We start from the raw sequence: 16,283 nt of genomic DNA on the forward strand, positions 1-16,283 counted from the left end.
GTTCTCAGGTTAAGAACAAGGATGCAATCCTTGAATGGCATTGTTAGTCTGTATTTGCATTTCTCTTGAATCTTGACATCTCATTTTCTCGGTTTGTGTCTCTGTTTGACATTTGCGTTCTTGTTACTGTGTGGGGGTATGTATGCGTGGAAGATCCTCTCTCTTACAAGCTGAAGGAGACAGAGTGATTGATGGGTCTCTCTGTGCAATTTACACAGAAGCATTTTAGGAAGCATACAAACTAAGATGGCTGGAGAATCCTTCTTGGATTTATTTCTGCAGTAAGTATTTGCAGTGCCCTTTTATGCTGAAGATCAATTAATGGACAGAGCAGAAACCCCCTGCCGTCATGACATTTATATTTTAATGTGAGAACAGAAATGGACAGCGAATAAATGAAAATACGTAGTATATGATCCAGTGATCAATGTTGTGGAGAAAAACAAGACAAAGGAAGAAGTGGAGGGAGGAAGTCTTGGGTGTTGTACTTAAATTCTAATTATTTAATTGGTTTTGAGTAGGTAATACAGTGATATGATTCAAAAGTCAAAACAATGGGAGGGGGCACTTTGAATTTGCAACCTCACATCGTCTTCCTGAGCTAGTGCTGTGAGCATTTTGGAAACAGTTTATCCAAGCATGTGTGGATGACGGTGTGCATAGGCCTGTGAACTGTTCTCTCCGACAGTGACCATCCAAGCGTGTGGCCCTTGGTTCTAGGCTGCCCTGATGATTTACTTCCATAGGACTACTTGATCTATATAAGGAAAGGCTAGGAGAACACTGTTTACATTCAGAATGTGAATGTTAGGCCTCTTGATTGGAAGCTAAGACTTTGAGCTCTTCATACAGCCCAGCTACTGTTTGCACACCGAGTCCTAGATGGAGAACGGAAGAGGTACATTTTAAACAGGTGGCCACACAGGCCATGTGTTGTCATGGTTGCTGTTTAACTAGATTCCCTTGTCTTTGAAAAGAAGCCCAGGCGGGCCAATTATCTTGAATTGCAGCAGAGCTTATACCTAAGGAAATGTGGTTTTCCCAATTATGTACCACATTGGTTTCACTTGTTTCCTAACTCAGGTATCAAAATACAAAGGGGGATGCAGCAGACAGGTTTCAGTGTAGGAAAGAGCAGTCCCTCTCTCACCAGAGGAAATCCTTTGCTTAGAATTTTTCAGAAGAGCTGGGGGGTAAAGCTCTTCTTGGAATGTTGAATTTAAGAGCAGAAGACCATAAATGTGAATCAGAAGCAGATTCTGGGAGCTTCCTGTCCTCTTGACTTTGGGGTTCATCTTGGTTTCTGAGGCTAAAAGAGAAATTGCTGTATGGAGGCAGATAAAAGGTCCATGCTATTAGTTTGAAGGCCCCATGGGACTGCTATATCATGTACATGGATAGTAATACTTTAATATTTTGTTGGACTTCTCGCAGGACAGATGCTTTATGTTACTGTTTATCTATGTTTTTATAGTGAAACAATCATGTTCCTTCATGAAATATTCCATCAAGGACTAAAGGCGAGGCTGGCCAATTGGCCTACTTTGGTTTTAGGTAAGTCATTATTTCTGGATCTAGATTCTTGTTGAATGGCCAGTGCTAGGGTACAGTATGTGTTATTCAGCATTGAATGTCTGTCTAGACTTTGCTGTTAACTGACAAGTTTCCTTAGACACTGGGACTCTGTCTTGCTGTACTGGGCCATGTCTCAGTAGTTACTTGTTGATGCTTTCTTTCCTCCGTCTATATAAGTCATGTGGAACTGGAGTCACATTATGCTGCAAACTCTACCCAATCTGTCCTCCAGGCAGGGTAACTAGGGCCTGAGCTGTGTGGTGCTGGGAGGTACTTTTTGTGGTGACTCGCCAAGCCCCAAGGGAAATAGCCATGCTTTCTTCTCTCTTCCAGCTGATCTGTTTGATATTTTGCTGCCCATGCTGAACATTTATCAAGAATTTGTGCGTAATCACCAGTACAGCCTCCAAGTGCTTGCCAACTGTAAACAAAACAGAGATTTTGACAAGCTCTTAAAACAGTATGAAGCCAATCCTGCCTGTGAGGGGAGGATGCTGGAGACATTCTTGACCTACCCAATGTTTCAGGTAAACCATTTGGGATGTAGCATCTAAGCCCTTGATTCTAACTCACCACTTGGGATGTAGCTTCTCAGCCCTTGATTCTAACTCACCACTTGGGATATAGCATCTAAGCCCTTGATTCTAGCTCAGCGCTACCAACTATAAGCCATCAAGGATATCTTGGCATTTTTCTAGTGCTGGAGACTGAACCCAGGGCATTGAGCTTGCTAGGCAAGGACTCTACCAATGAGCTACATCTCCAGCCCAGAAAGCAAGCACTTTTTGAGGCAAATAATTGAGGAATGATTTTTTTTTTAGCAGTAATTTCTCTTTATAGAATGATTCCACACAGACCTCTTCCATGGAGTCTCCACCTCCAGCATGTTTAAAAATATTATTAGGCTCACAGAAATAGGATTCTCTGCAGATGCACTGGTTTATGCTGGTTGCATAAAAGGTTCTCAGGAGCTGGAGTGGCTGCTGGGAAGTCTCCGTTTTCAAGCCCTCTCCTGCTGCAGCAGGATTACTGTGGAGTTTCTCTTGGCTGGAACTTTGGAGAACAAAACAAGGCCTTCTTAATCCCACAGCCTGTGGAGACCTCAGAGCTAGAAGGCACTGGCTAGACCTGAGTATTGTGGGGACCTGGTCATGTGGCTCTTCTTAAGGAAGGCTATACCCTGACGTTCATTCTTGGCGATTAGGGAGACCCACAGAATGAAGTGCACACATAGCCCTGCCTTCAGGGCTTTCCCTTGAAGTACCCTAACCTGAGGGAGTCCCACAGAACCCCAAATGGGCATGGAGTCTCCTGTTCTTTTGGAAACTTCGGATTCTGTTCTTTTGGAAAGGCATTGAGTGTTCCTGTTGTGGAATTTATGGGGCTTTTGGCGAGGCCTCCCAATTGTCATGTGGTGAAATGATTCTTCTCATCATGTGTGTTATAGTTACTGTGGAGCATTTTGTCCTCCAAGCAGGCAGCATCGACCCCGGGTAACCCTTTTGGAGACTCAGGGGGGAAAAATGTCTGTGGTCCATAATTGTTTGTCTCAGGGTTTGTCAGTACTGCTTGGAACCTTGGAAGTGGCCATGGGAGTTCAGTAAGAGTCTTAAAAACCAAAAGGTTGCATTTGAAAACACTTAAGAGTAGTGAAACTTCATAACGATATATCTATATATCTATATGTATGTATGTATATCATGTAACTATTTTGCTTGAACTCTTTGCCTTTCTGAGGAAGTATTTCCCAGGAAAAATGACACACTTTTGTTTTGCTCTATACACAGACAGAAGTTCAGGTTTGAGTGACAGTGAAGAGCTTCACGAATACATTGCTCTTCTGTGATGCTATTTACGTTTTCAGCAGCGACCTCTAGGTTAGGATTCAGCACCCTAAACCACATCTGTCAGCAGCCCCAGGTCAGGTGGCTACAAAGACAGAATTGTTCAAGGTGCATGAAGCTCCCTACGCGCAATGTTTCTTCCACATGCTTTTTAATTCCTCAAGGTGTGATTCTCTCAGAGTTTTAAATTGGCAGAACTTTACCTGCACTGTGGACAGGGCCCCTCAATGCAGTTGAATGCTGAGCCTTGGAGGGACCTTCCTCCATCTTCTCTTCCTTCCCCCTGCAGAGTTTAAGTCCAGTAGCCACGGCTAAGCATTTTGATTTACGTGGAGGCATTCCCATCATGTCAGAGAAGAGTGTGGAGCTGGGAGTCTTGATGAGACCTGATGACATACTTAGCCTTCCCTCTCATTGATACTGTCAGTCTCTGATAGGGGCAGCTGAGCCCTGGTTATCTCTAACTGCTTCAGATCTTGACCGTGATCACTGGTGGATGTCACTGGTTTGGACAGTTTGGGTTGGGTAACCATGCCATATTGCAAGGCTGCCTAGAACCACCTCCTCCAGCCCTGACTGTGGTAGCTCTAAACCCTGAAACTGAGGTGAGGGACCAGATAGTAATCCTCTCTCACTTCTTCCATGGTGAATTAACTCAAAGCTTTCAAAGCCCATTTGCTGCCCATGGGCCTTGGGTTTCTTGGGGTCTGTCCTTTGGCTTCTTCTCACTTGGGGTCTCCCCAAGGAGAAACCATTTGAAACAACTAGAGGGAGGAACTCTTTCTGGAAATTTGAAGGTTTTTCTTCCTGGGCTCATTCAGTTCTCATCTTCCTGCTCTTCATAGTCCCTCACTAACGGGTGATGTCATCGTGAGGGTGTTTGCACCCTCAGAAGATCTGGGATGTCGCTTCTTTCCTAACACACATTGAGCTGAAGTAATCCTTTCATGCCTTGACCTTGCTCCTGGGTAGTTCTAGACACACACCCCCACCCTGCAACAGCGGAAGATGTGACCCCCCTTTACACTGCCAGAGGACCTCTGGTCCAGACGTTTGCATTGGCTTAAATATGGAGGCAGAGGTTGGTGTCTGGCCAGAGGGAGTGGGAGGAGAGATTAGAATTGGAGGCTTTTAGCCTGTAGCTTGTGCATGATGGAAGAGAGAAGAAGTTGACAGAGTAATGCCCCCCATTCCACCCCCCACTTTTTATAATGGGAATTTAACTCAAGACCTCACACAAGGCAAGATCTCTGCTCCTGGTCTCCATGCCCAGTTTTCCTGGGGCATTTGTTAAGTCAGTTGCTGCCTTGAACTGTGAAAACAGGTAGGAATTATGGAATTGGGATGATTCAGTCAGAACTAGTAAGTCCTATTGTTACCAAGCAACTTGTTACAGAAATAATAAATAGAGTCATTAAATTTTTTTATTTAGCAAATGCAGTACCTTGGTTGGTACTTTCCGAGCAGTCTCCAGGTGCTCATCTGTTTATTTGGATGTGTATGTGTTGAAAGTCCACGGATAAGCCAGTCATGACATCTGTTCCCTCCGAGAATGATGCTGTGAGATGTGTAGTCTCTCGCTGCTCTAGCTAGCTATTAACCGAGAGAGGAGAGCAAGCTAATTAAAGTCTATAAAGTGACAAGTATTTGTTCCTTTATTGAAAGTAGAAGTATGATTCATTTTGATAGCTGCTGTGATTGCTAGACATTTTGGAGGAAACTCTGCAGTGAGCTCCTGACTCCAGAGACAAGCTCTTTGCAGTGCCCCACTCCTCAGAGGAGCCTCCTCTGCCTGCTTTCAGCCAGAGCGGGCATTTCTTTGTCCCTGTACCAGAAAGTGGAAGGGGCCGGGTACTGAATTCAACTCCATCCTCTTGAGCCTTAGCCAGAGAAGTCTTTAAAATAGATTGAACTAATGGAGGAGGAGCATGAAGCCATTTACTAAACATAGTTTTGTGGGGTTTCAGTGCACAGTAAGTAGTGAGGCCCTCCCACTCTGGACTCGTTAGGAAAAATTGAGTATATTAGCTGCTGATGGCTTGATTTTCTGTGGAAGTACTAACTTTTAGCATAGTTTGAGCCATCATGGGATTGTCAACAAAAGAGTTATTTGTAAGCATCTTTGTCCCGGGAGGCTTTTCCATGTGAGATGGTATTAAAGGATATTTTGGTGAGAAGTTTGTAGAAAGAGGCAGGAATCTTCCTTCATCTGTCCTGCAGTGGGGTCTCTTATTTCCTACCCTTCTCTGACCAAGGGATCCTGGCCTGTGTTTCCTAAGACCTTGATTCTACTGTTGAGCTGCTGTTCACATCTGCACTGATGTTGACTGTTGTCCATGTGAATGCATCGAGTAGGCACTCAAGAGTGAACAGCAAATAGCCCCGTGATGGTCACAGGTGAAGAGCAAAGGCACACATCCACAGACAGAGCCACCAACCCTAAGGACAGGAGGGATGAGCTACACACAGGGATTTTCTGTCCTAAGATCCACCTTAGATCGGTTACTGGACCTGAAGTTTATTTCCTTACTTGCCAAGTGGAGAGCTAATCCTTATGCTGCCAGAGGAGTGGACATGTCCACAAGGCTCGGAGTTCTCCTGGGCCCACAGAAAGCGGTGTGTTGGAGTGGTTGCTCACACTTTCCTCAAGTCTAGTTCCTTACTTTCTAAGAGACTGTTTTAGGAGCACAAGAGAGAGAAAAGTATGTTGAGTCTGTAACTTGAGTTAAGTCTCTTCTCTGGTTTACTATTGGCGAAATTATTGAGGCCACTCCACGTAGTTAAAAGGAAGGTTTATTTAGTGGCGTAACTTACAAATGAAGGGATAGGTAGGTTGCAGGGTCTGGGAAAGACGTAGCGCAGTCTGGCGATGTTCTCTGGAGAACTCTACTTGGTCTACCTCCAGCATCCAGGGTCCAGGAACCAAGAGAGGCAGCGCATCTGGATCTCGGGTCTTCAGGGCCCTCTCTTGGCCCTGCCTTGTAGGCGTGACAGTTACCGAAGCCTCAGTGGGGGTTGGAACTTCCAGATCAAAGCTGGAATGGCTACCCACTACAGTTTACTAAAAGCCTCATACAGCTGGTGGAGTTTTGCTTTCTACAGAATTCAGAAACTGTCTATACCATAAGCACAAATAAAGAACCTAGTTAAACAACACTCGCAGTGCTGGAGGGTGAAGTGAGATGAAATAGGATTGGAATGTCAATACGGGTGACCATATCCTTCCTGATTTCAACTGTCAAGAGAGCGTTGGCAGGACTGTCAGTTTTTAAATAAGTATATAAACAGACAGCACACCTTTACAAATACACTCCAGTGGCTTGATAAACAGCAATATCTGTTTCCCCATGACCCAGTCTGCAGAAACCCTGATTCAAACAAGCACGGTTATGTACAGACTTAAACAATGGCTCCTTTATACTAGGTTTCTTCATTTATGACCAACTTTTCTTGCATTTTTGGCATAGAATTCCTTGGTGTATGAGGTTTGAAGCTTGGTTCAGTCTATGTGTATTCCTTTAAAGACTGTAAAACCTTCAGAATTATAAGGATAGGGGTGAGCTCTCCGAGGATGCTGGCCCCTGTAGTGAGTGTCCCCATGTCATCCACCTGGCCCCCTTGTTCACACTCACCTATGTGTGTATTTAGATCCCCAGGTATATCATCACGCTGCATGAACTCCTGGCTCACACCCCCCATGAACACGTGGAGAGGAAAAGTCTGGAGTTTGCTAAGTCAAAGCTGGAGGAACTGTCCAGGTATGCTGGGAACTTGTGGGAAGGGGTCAGAGTGGGGAAGAAGCAGCGTGGTAGCCTCCTGTGGAAACCTGGCGTGTGGATGGCAAGGGAGGGGAAGCCAATGGTAGATCCAACTTTTTAGTTTCATCTTAGAGTGAAAGATGGCGCTGAATTATCATTCACATCCATTTTAATCAAGAAAAAAAAAAACCTTTAAAAAGTTCTCATAGCATGTGAATTCATATGGTTGAGAGCAGGTATATTTTGGTTAAGTTTGCAAATTTTCTCTCATTTTCCCATCAAAATAGAAAAATGACTTTCTGTTGCATTTTTGTGTTCAGATTTTTGCAAGAAGCTGGAGAATGGGCAGGTTGTCACCAATATGATTCAGATGAAATGTGACAGGTAGTGTAGCAGTCTCTAACTTAGTGCCTTCGAGGGGTGACACTTCAATGGTAACGAAGGGAGCCATCTGTAAAATGTTGGGTCTCTTTCGTGTTGCATTCAAAGCAAGCTCTGCCACTCACTGATGGCTGGTACCCTTACCATTTTCAATCTGCTCGCACGGTGTGGCCTTGCTTTAGGCTGTGGCTGGCTGAAGCCTGGAGGTCAGTCTTCTCTCACGGTCCAGGTGAATTCCGTTCACATTCAGACCTGAGCATGTCAGGGGGCAGGCACTGCCCCTCCCTCTCTGCTAGAGCCTCAACTCATGTCTCACCACCGTCCTCTCTGCGTGTGTCTGACAGAGTGATGCATGACGAAGTGAGCGACACTGAAAACATCAGGAAGAACCTCGCCATCGAAAGGATGATCGTGGAGGGGTGTGACATCCTGCTGGACACCAGCCAGACTTTCATCCGCCAAGGTAAGACCGGTCAACAGACCAGGCCCTCTACTCATGTGATCTGTGTGTCTGTCATGGTGTCTCTGGCAGATCCGGGGACACGTTCTGGAGCAGGCCTATGTGTTTGGTGCAGTTCATGCAGGACACCCCTGTGGCCTTGACCAAGGCTGTGGTTGAGGCCCACCTCTGTGCTGTTTCTTTTCAGGGGCCATGAGAAACAGCAACACAATAATAGTAAAGCAGGAGAGGGGCAGTAAATCACACTCTGGCTGGACTCTCCTCCTCAGTGGACCGGACATGCTCTACAGCTCCGAGGAGGACAGGTCGGTCTGGCCAATCGGAATGGCAGTACCAAGTGGTGATGATATCCAGGCAGAGGCTCAGGAGACACTGGCATTCCTCAGAGCTCTTGCACAGAAGAGAGGGGACAATGTCCGGAGTGAAAACGGCTGTCTGTCGTTCCCCTCTCGCACCTGGCACTTCCGACTCAGTGCCACATATAATAATTTAATTCAATCGATAACTCTGGTTACCAGGTGGAAAGGTCCCTACCAGGCTTTGGAGATGGTGAAGCTATCCTGGGTGTAGCATGTGCTTTGTGAGGGGGCAATGCCTGATTAATTAAACTTTGGAAGAGATGAAGCTGCGTCACAAACACTGGAGAAGGACCATGCATATCCCTCCTCAGCTCTTCTTTCAAAGTGCAAGAAGTTAGTCACATTCCCAAGACACTTTCAAGGGCTTAGGTGTCTTGGGGGATGAGGGCATGCTCCATGTGCTGGATCTGAGCAATCAGCGTGCTCTGCTGCGTATCTTTATAGTTTTGGAATTGGTGTGTACTGAAACATAAACTTGGAACTTGAATTAATCATTAATGCCACTTCTGGCCATGATGTGCCGATATCATTTGAAGCTATTACTATTTCCTTCCATAATAATCTGCTTAAAATATGTTTTACCTCATGAAATAAGATATTATATAGTCCACGTTATTTTTTGCTTAGAATACTTAAGAAGATTAACACATGCCATTCTATTGTCTGTTATTTATTTACAAGGAGAGACACTACACATACGCTAAATTTGGGGAATATATTTTAGGAATTAATTCCTTTTCCCATTTTCAAGACTACATACTAACTTTTCTTAAGGTAATAGTAGAGTACAATGCTAACAACACCAGGCCTTTTCAATTCCTGTCCTATTCCTCTGTGTGGACCGTGTTCCTATGGTGGCTGGCTTTCTGCCTCAAGGTATATTGCCTGCCTATGCCTTCACCTCTGTCTCCCCCTACCTGGGGGTGGGAAAGACCTACTCTGCCTCTTTTGTGCCTATGAAAGGTCTACTTGACCTAACAAGTCCAGGCCAGATAAGAAGTCTTCGGAAGTTTGCTCATCTTCCCATCCACTTTGCCTCAAGTTACAATGACTTGACTGTCCTCTCCATTTTCATTTGCCAATGGAGCATGGATTCTGTCCTTTTTGTGTAAAGGAATCTATGCATGCCTCCTTCTCCCAGTAACTGCAAGCTCTGAAAGGCAGCATCCCTGGATTCTCTTTGCCCCACCTTGTCTACTAAAGCTACTGGGAAAGTGGGAATTGAAGTACCGGATAGGTTACTGATTGAAGTTGTAAGATATTTATATTTTTCTTGTATTTAGAGTTCTCTAAAAATGTCTCCTAATTGATCTGTACTTTATATCTAAGAATGGACAGGGGACTTTCTGTAACTTACATACACTTTCTGAATATACTTTTGATTGAACAGAGTTAGTATCTACATTCACTCAATGTATTTATAAAACTTAGTTCCTTATGACTCTCAAACAGAAACCCACAATTAATGAAATGTGTTTGAGTGTCCAATGCATTGAACAAGTCACATTTTTTGTTACACTTTAAGAAATAAAAATCATATACTGTTTCACCCTTAAGCCACACCCACATGTTATTTATTCTGCTGTATGCTACATCTAGGGCAAGGTCAGCCATGAATGTTACTGGTATAGCAATGTCAGTTGCTTTACAGCGTTCTTGCTGATCTTGCTGTGTGTTTGACCTGGTTAGTCTATTTAGGGGTTATTCGATAAAGGTTGTTCCTAAACATCAGAATTTGATCTGAAATTAGAAAGTAATTAATTATAATTGGGAAAGTTTGAGCTCTTTTTCTTTAATTTCTCCTATCAGCACCTTCACTAAATAGTCGTAACAGGCTTTTACACCCACAAAACACATTTTAGAAGTATTATTCATTAAACTATCAAGGGCTTTTATTTCCTACTACACTGACTACCAGTTATTTTTCGTGGTATTCTAGTATTTTTATTAATCACTCTGATGGGTGATATAAGATCTATTTCAATGTATGTGTGCCTGCATTCAACTTTATACGATTTCCAAGAGAAATAAACCACCCTGATCTCAGTAAGGTCTCCTCAGAGTAAGAAAGCACAGCACAGAGCACAGTGACTCTACCACCTCAGATACCAAGCTCAACGGCCTGAAAATTGCTGTTCACATTTTCACTACTGAGTAGAATTCAGAATATAGGCATTGGCCAGTCTTGGAGGCCACTCTGGGAATTAGAGATGAAAGAATCAGAAGTCTTCTGCAGGTTGACCTCAGTTGTTAGCTACCCAGTAAGGACAGAGCCACAGCAGTGGTCTGATAAAGAGGATGCGATAATCATTTCCCTAATACTAATCGTTTATCTAACTTGCATTAACTGGAGAGGAATCTTTTCTGAAAGTCATAAGACTACATTGAAATATGTCAAATAAAGGATGAAATGTTTAAAGACAACTTAAAACACAGTTCTGAAGCATTGTATTTTATAAAATAGTTTATTTTATAAACTTCTTAAATAGTTTTGAGATTTCTCACTTTTAGTTTAGTTGAGTAGACTTCTGTCCACATCGAGTGCAGATAGTCTATTTGGCAAACAGTTATAGTCTAACATAGTAGCATATGGTTGCCAAGGAAACGTCTTTAAACCTCAAAGCTGAAATTCACAATAATTGCTAATAGATGTGCTAACCATAAATTTTGCAATTTCTGATTTAGAAAATTGCTTTAAATTGCTAGAAGTATTTGCCAATGAACACATGATTATAGATTTGGTTACAGCTTCTCTGCAAATGGCCCTGTGGCCCATGTGTCCACCCAGACGCTTCCCCGAGTGCCCCTTTCCACCCAGCCCTGACTAACCTGACTTCATAGTATGACTACCCGGGGTGTGGCTAACACCATCATTGTCTTAGTCCCTCTCTTTGCTTCCAAGTTCCAGTTTTTACATGGTTCAGTCTCCCGCCATTGTCTGACTATGCCCTGCACCTATGTGTGTGGCCTTACGAGAGTCACTTAAACTCAGGCCTCAGTTTCCCCATTTGTAAAATGCAGGAGGGGTTAATCCCCACCCCTCCCAAGTCTCACGATGGCCAACTCTTTGCTGCAATTCCTTGCTCACAAGTTTCCTAAGCCTCCTGCCTTCTGCTTTCTCCACACCCCCTCGACATCTCGAATTTAATTCTTTGCTACTTGAGCGTCTGTCTGTCAGTTTGCTCCCACCCACCTCCCCTCCTTCAGTCACTCTCCTCTTGTCCAACCCCTTCCCTGGTTCAAGCCTTCTCTGGGCCCTTTGTTCCCCACTCCCACACCCTCCCCCAGGACTGCTTCTCTGCTATTCTCTGAGCCCCGAGGAGCTGCCTACTTTCTGTCTGTCAAGCATCCCACCTAATCACTTACCTAAATAGATGCTGTGAGATCGGGGCATGGAAACCCGGGTCCTGGATGTCTGTCTTACCAGCTCTGTTAATGGGAAGATGCAATTGGAGCATTCATCAGTTAATGCTAATCTGATGCTTTTGTGACTCACATAGTTTTATTGCCTCAGGTATATATTTCTTTATATAAAAAAAACTTGAGGATTTTTCTCACTTTTCATTATAGAACTAATCTGTGCTCAATTAAAAAAAAAAAACCAGAAAACATGAAGAAAAATAAGGTTGTTTTTCTGGGAGATGCCTCTGGTAATATTTAAGGATTGATTATGTATTTTTGTGGTTCTCGTGGGCTCACGAGAGCCTGTGTATGGCTGCACAGGGTGGTGGGTTACACAGATTATTACTGGCTCCAGTGATTTCAGAAGTTAGAGTCAAGGTGTCTGCAAGAATCTTGATACTTTGTGGTTTGTATTTAATAGATTGGAGTTTTCTTTTTAGGAGTAGGGAAGTTTCTACTAGAGTGTAGTCTGCAAGTGATTGGAGGCATTCCCAGATATCATATAAATATTACAGAAGTCTATGTCTCACTTCTTATACTGAACAGACCACAGCTTTGCTCTGGATGTGGTTTGCTTTTCATTCGGGTGTCACAAATACATTTTAATTGCACTTTTTTGCATTTTTATTAGCATATATTAGTTGTACAGAATTGTGTTCATTGTATAGCACATAATTTAAATATAGTTTAAAATAACTTCCTTTAAGATAGCCCTTAGTTAGCCAGGCAGTAGTGGTACATGCCTTTGATCCCAGCACCCAGGAGGCAGAACCAGGCAGATCTCTGTGAGTTTGAGGCTAGCCTGGTCTACAGAGCGAGATCCAGGACAGGCACCAAAACTGCACAGAGAAACCCTGTCTCAAAGAAAACAAAACAAACAAACAAAAAAGATAGCCCTTAATTAAATTGCACTGAATTATATAATTTATATTTTTTTACAGAATACATGCATTACACCATCTACTTTTAAAATGCAAAGTAAACTGTTAATATGCCTTTTATTTTATTTGCTCCAGGAAGGATGAATTCCACTTACTTTGATCAAACTATCTATCATGTTCATATCTATAATTATACGATTCATAAATTTACTCAGTCAGATCATAGATGGCATCAGCATCTCAGTGCTTTGATTTGAAGCTGGCCTTCTTTCAAACTGAGATTCCAGTTTGTAGATGAAGAATCAAGTTGAAATTGTTTCACAACAATGCTAGGAACAGCTTGTCCCTTCAAATACAACACAGTTCTTTCCTCTGCTAGAATCGGGGAGATTCATTTGTTCCTATGGCACAGCAAATGCATTCTTGGTATTTTGGGGAACAGATCCTCATGTTTACTGCCAAGGGCATGGTCCCCTCCAGATTTTAACTGTCTCTGTTCTTCACTCTTGTAATCACCAGGTTCTCTCATTCAAGTACCTTCCGTCGAGAGGGGGAAGCTTAGTAAAGTCCGCCTGGGCTCCCTGTCTTTGAAAAAGGAAGGCGAGAGACAGTGCTTCTTGTTTACAAAACACTTTCTGATTTGTACAAGGAGTTCGGGAGGAAAGCTGCATCTGCTCAAGGTACGGCTTCTCCGTGGCTCTTTCCATTGTCTCCCCAGCTCTGAAGAGGTATTGAGGGTAATTTGATTCTGATTCGCCAGTGCCTGTTATTGTCATGAAACAGATTGCTGAGATTGTACAGGGAGGGGCAGGATGTCCTAACAGCTCCGGTATTTATTTTGTCATTATTTGGATTGGAGGCAATAGAAATTTATTTTAAGTGTGCATTATCATAAAGAAGTATTATTAAAATCGAAATCTAGGCAAAATTATTATCACTTGACAACTACCGAGTCAGAGTTAGCGTGTCCGTCCACCATAGTGCACTCACTGATGAAATAGTTGGCAGCTGCTCTTTATCTCACTGTGTATCAGGAGCCATCAAACTACAGCCTAACGCGTACTACCTGTTCTTAGTGATAACATTCTATGTGCACATAACCTCTCACGCCCGTGGCTGCTTTCCCACTAAAATCACATATTTGAGGGCTCAGGATAGAAATGATGTGACCCAAAGAACCCAAAATGTTTCCTATCTGACCTTTTGTCAGCAAAGTTTGCCAACTTGTTATTTATCGTCTGTTGTGGCTTAAAAACATTATTCATAGGGCCACCAAGCCCTGTGGTTTGAGTTCAGTTCCCGGGACTCCCATGGTAGGAAGAGGACAGATTTCCACCAGCTGACTTCTGACTTCCTCACATGTACCATAGCATTGCCTCATGCATACACACATGCATACATATAATAAAACAAATTTTAAAAATATTACTCATACCATGACATTGGCCTTGTATTTCCTAAGATACTTCCTGGCTGGCCAGTTCCCAGTGCTGGGCTGTGGCTACTCTCTGAAGTCACTATGGGGCCATCTAATCTCCCATAGATGGCTTCCATGAATTTTACAAATGGTGGGGGCAAGAGAGAGAGAGTGGGAAGAGTTCAGTTAAAGTTAAATGATTTTCATTTGCTTGTTCTGTGTAGTTTTGAACTCTGTGAAAAATTGTTTAGGATGCAGAATTGCCGTCTCTGGGGCAACCTGAATATTAAGTTTACAAAACAAAACTTTGCAAGCTTCACAAGACTGCCCACCTCTTCATCACCAATCCGTTTGTTTCTAGACAGGCGGCGTCCTCTCCCTCATACAATGCACGTTGATTGAGGAGCCCGACGCAAGTGATGATGACTGTAAGTGACGTCCCATCTCCTGGAATAGTGGTAGAATAAAACAGTCAAATTCTGCAGATCTTCATCTTACACGGCTAAGAAGCTCTGTCCTTGGAGGCAGAAGCGATTGGAGCGCAAATTCTCTAAAATCACTTACCTGTTTAACCCCATCTCTGAGAACTGACATTCTGCAGGGCTTGCCTTATGAGAGTGTCTTTTCAGGGGCAGACCAAGAGGAAATGGGGTTTGAGTTAAACCAGGACTTCTATACATGATAGAAATTAAAATAAGCATAAACCAGGAAGGTTGGTTTGGAGTTACCTCCTGTCCTCAGTTTCTCCACCAGCTCATGCACTAGGCCTTCCGCATGCTCTGGAAGCACATCACTGAAATGAGAGTGTGGACTTGAATGCACGTGGGTCCCAGTAAGAAGGCTAGATGGGAGGAGCTATTGTTCATATCTCTTGCATTCACGTTAATCGTTTGCTTTATGTGTACTGAAGCCAAAGGTTCTGGCCACATGTTTGGACATCTGGATTTTAAAATCGTAGTGGAGCCTCCAGATGCTGCCCCTTTCACTGTGGTCTTGTTAGCACCTTCGCGCCAGGAGAAAGCTGCATGGATGAGTGACATCAGTCAGGTAACTGAGTGACTCCCCCCCCCCATTTGTAAAATTTTTCAGCATAAACATTTAGTGAGGATTTCTAGAATAACCATGAGATCTAAGTTGCTTACTGCCACATCGCTATACACTTGGATGGGCTGTTAGCGTTTTGTTGATGTTCTTTCTTCGTTATTTAAAATATGGTAAATATGATCAGTTTATTTTGTTTATTTAAAATGTGGTAAATATCACCAGTGCCTTGCTCAGCCATCATCAGAGAAGCTTCCTCCTGCAGCAGATGGGAACAAATATAGAGACCTCCAGCCAGACAGTATGCAGAGAGTGAGAGGCCTTGGAACACCGCCCCCCCAAATGGGATGTCTCCTCCAAATCCCTTCCCTCGGGGCTCAGGGAACCCTATGACAGAAGAGCCAGAGAGAGGGGATGGAGGACACCAGGAGAATGAGACCTCTAAATCACCATGAGCCAGGCTCATATGAACTCACTGGGACTGAAGCACGCACAGGGCCTGAACTGGTCTGCGCCTGAACATTATGGCTTCCAGTTCAGCGTTTTTTATGAGATTCTTAAGTGTGTGAATGAGTGGGTCTCTGTTTCTTGTGCCTTCTCATGGGCTCTTTTCCCTCTGTTCATTTGTGTTGTTTAATCTGATGCATTAGTTTTTTTCTATATTATTGCATTTTATTTTATTATTTAAAAATGCAAATGTTTTGTAGTTCCCAAGCTTTCTGCACCAGATGCAATGGTGTTGAACAGTGCTGAAATTGTCCTGTTAGCCATTTCTTTTCCAATGACTCCAGTGGCATTTTTTTTTTTTTGCTTGACTATATCTGAAGTGGGAAAATGATGAGAAAGAAAGAGGAAAAAACAAAACAAAACAGCTATCAAGGGCTGTGGTGAAAATTTTCAAAGTAAAGAACCAAAGGAAACAGCCTCGCTAGGATAAAATCTGGAAATGACTTCCTGCAGTTTGTGTAGAAAAAAATCAGGGAGCTGAGTGGTTCTTCTGGGATTAGCAAAGCTTAAGCAGGAAATCGATGCATTTATTTAGGCAATGACATCACTTGGGAATATGTCAAACTAGGTACAGCTGGACTTGATTCCTACTCCACGTGGATTTTGGCTCCATTTACCAATGTTGGGGGGAAAGGAATTGAGTATAAGGAGGATAATT

General features: G+C 43.3%; 1 protein-coding gene across 5 annotated transcripts in view; it reads left to right on the forward strand.

Moving 5' to 3' along the window:
- Rasgrf2 (Ras protein specific guanine nucleotide releasing factor 2) overlaps nucleotides 1-16,283 on the forward strand; it is a 236,113-nt gene that overhangs the window by 88,826 nt on the left and 131,004 nt on the right. For all 5 annotated transcript variants that reach the window (XM_028891013.2, XM_028891014.2, XM_028891017.2 and 2 more), the window contains exons 6-12: nucleotides 1,475-1,554; nucleotides 1,909-2,102; nucleotides 7,068-7,177; nucleotides 7,903-8,021; nucleotides 13,180-13,340; nucleotides 14,439-14,505; nucleotides 14,988-15,124. In XM_028891013.2, the coding sequence (XP_028746846.1) occupies nucleotides 1,475-1,554; nucleotides 1,909-2,102; nucleotides 7,068-7,177; nucleotides 7,903-8,021; nucleotides 13,180-13,340; nucleotides 14,439-14,505; nucleotides 14,988-15,124 (868 nt within the window). The remainder of the gene's footprint in view (nucleotides 1-1,474; nucleotides 1,555-1,908; nucleotides 2,103-7,067; nucleotides 7,178-7,902; nucleotides 8,022-13,179; nucleotides 13,341-14,438; nucleotides 14,506-14,987; nucleotides 15,125-16,283) is intronic.

Source organism: Peromyscus leucopus, chromosome 11 (genome assembly GCF_004664715.2).
Source record: "Peromyscus leucopus breed LL Stock chromosome 11, UCI_PerLeu_2.1, whole genome shotgun sequence".
NCBI classification, from domain to species: Eukaryota; Metazoa; Chordata; class Mammalia; order Rodentia; family Cricetidae; genus Peromyscus; species Peromyscus leucopus.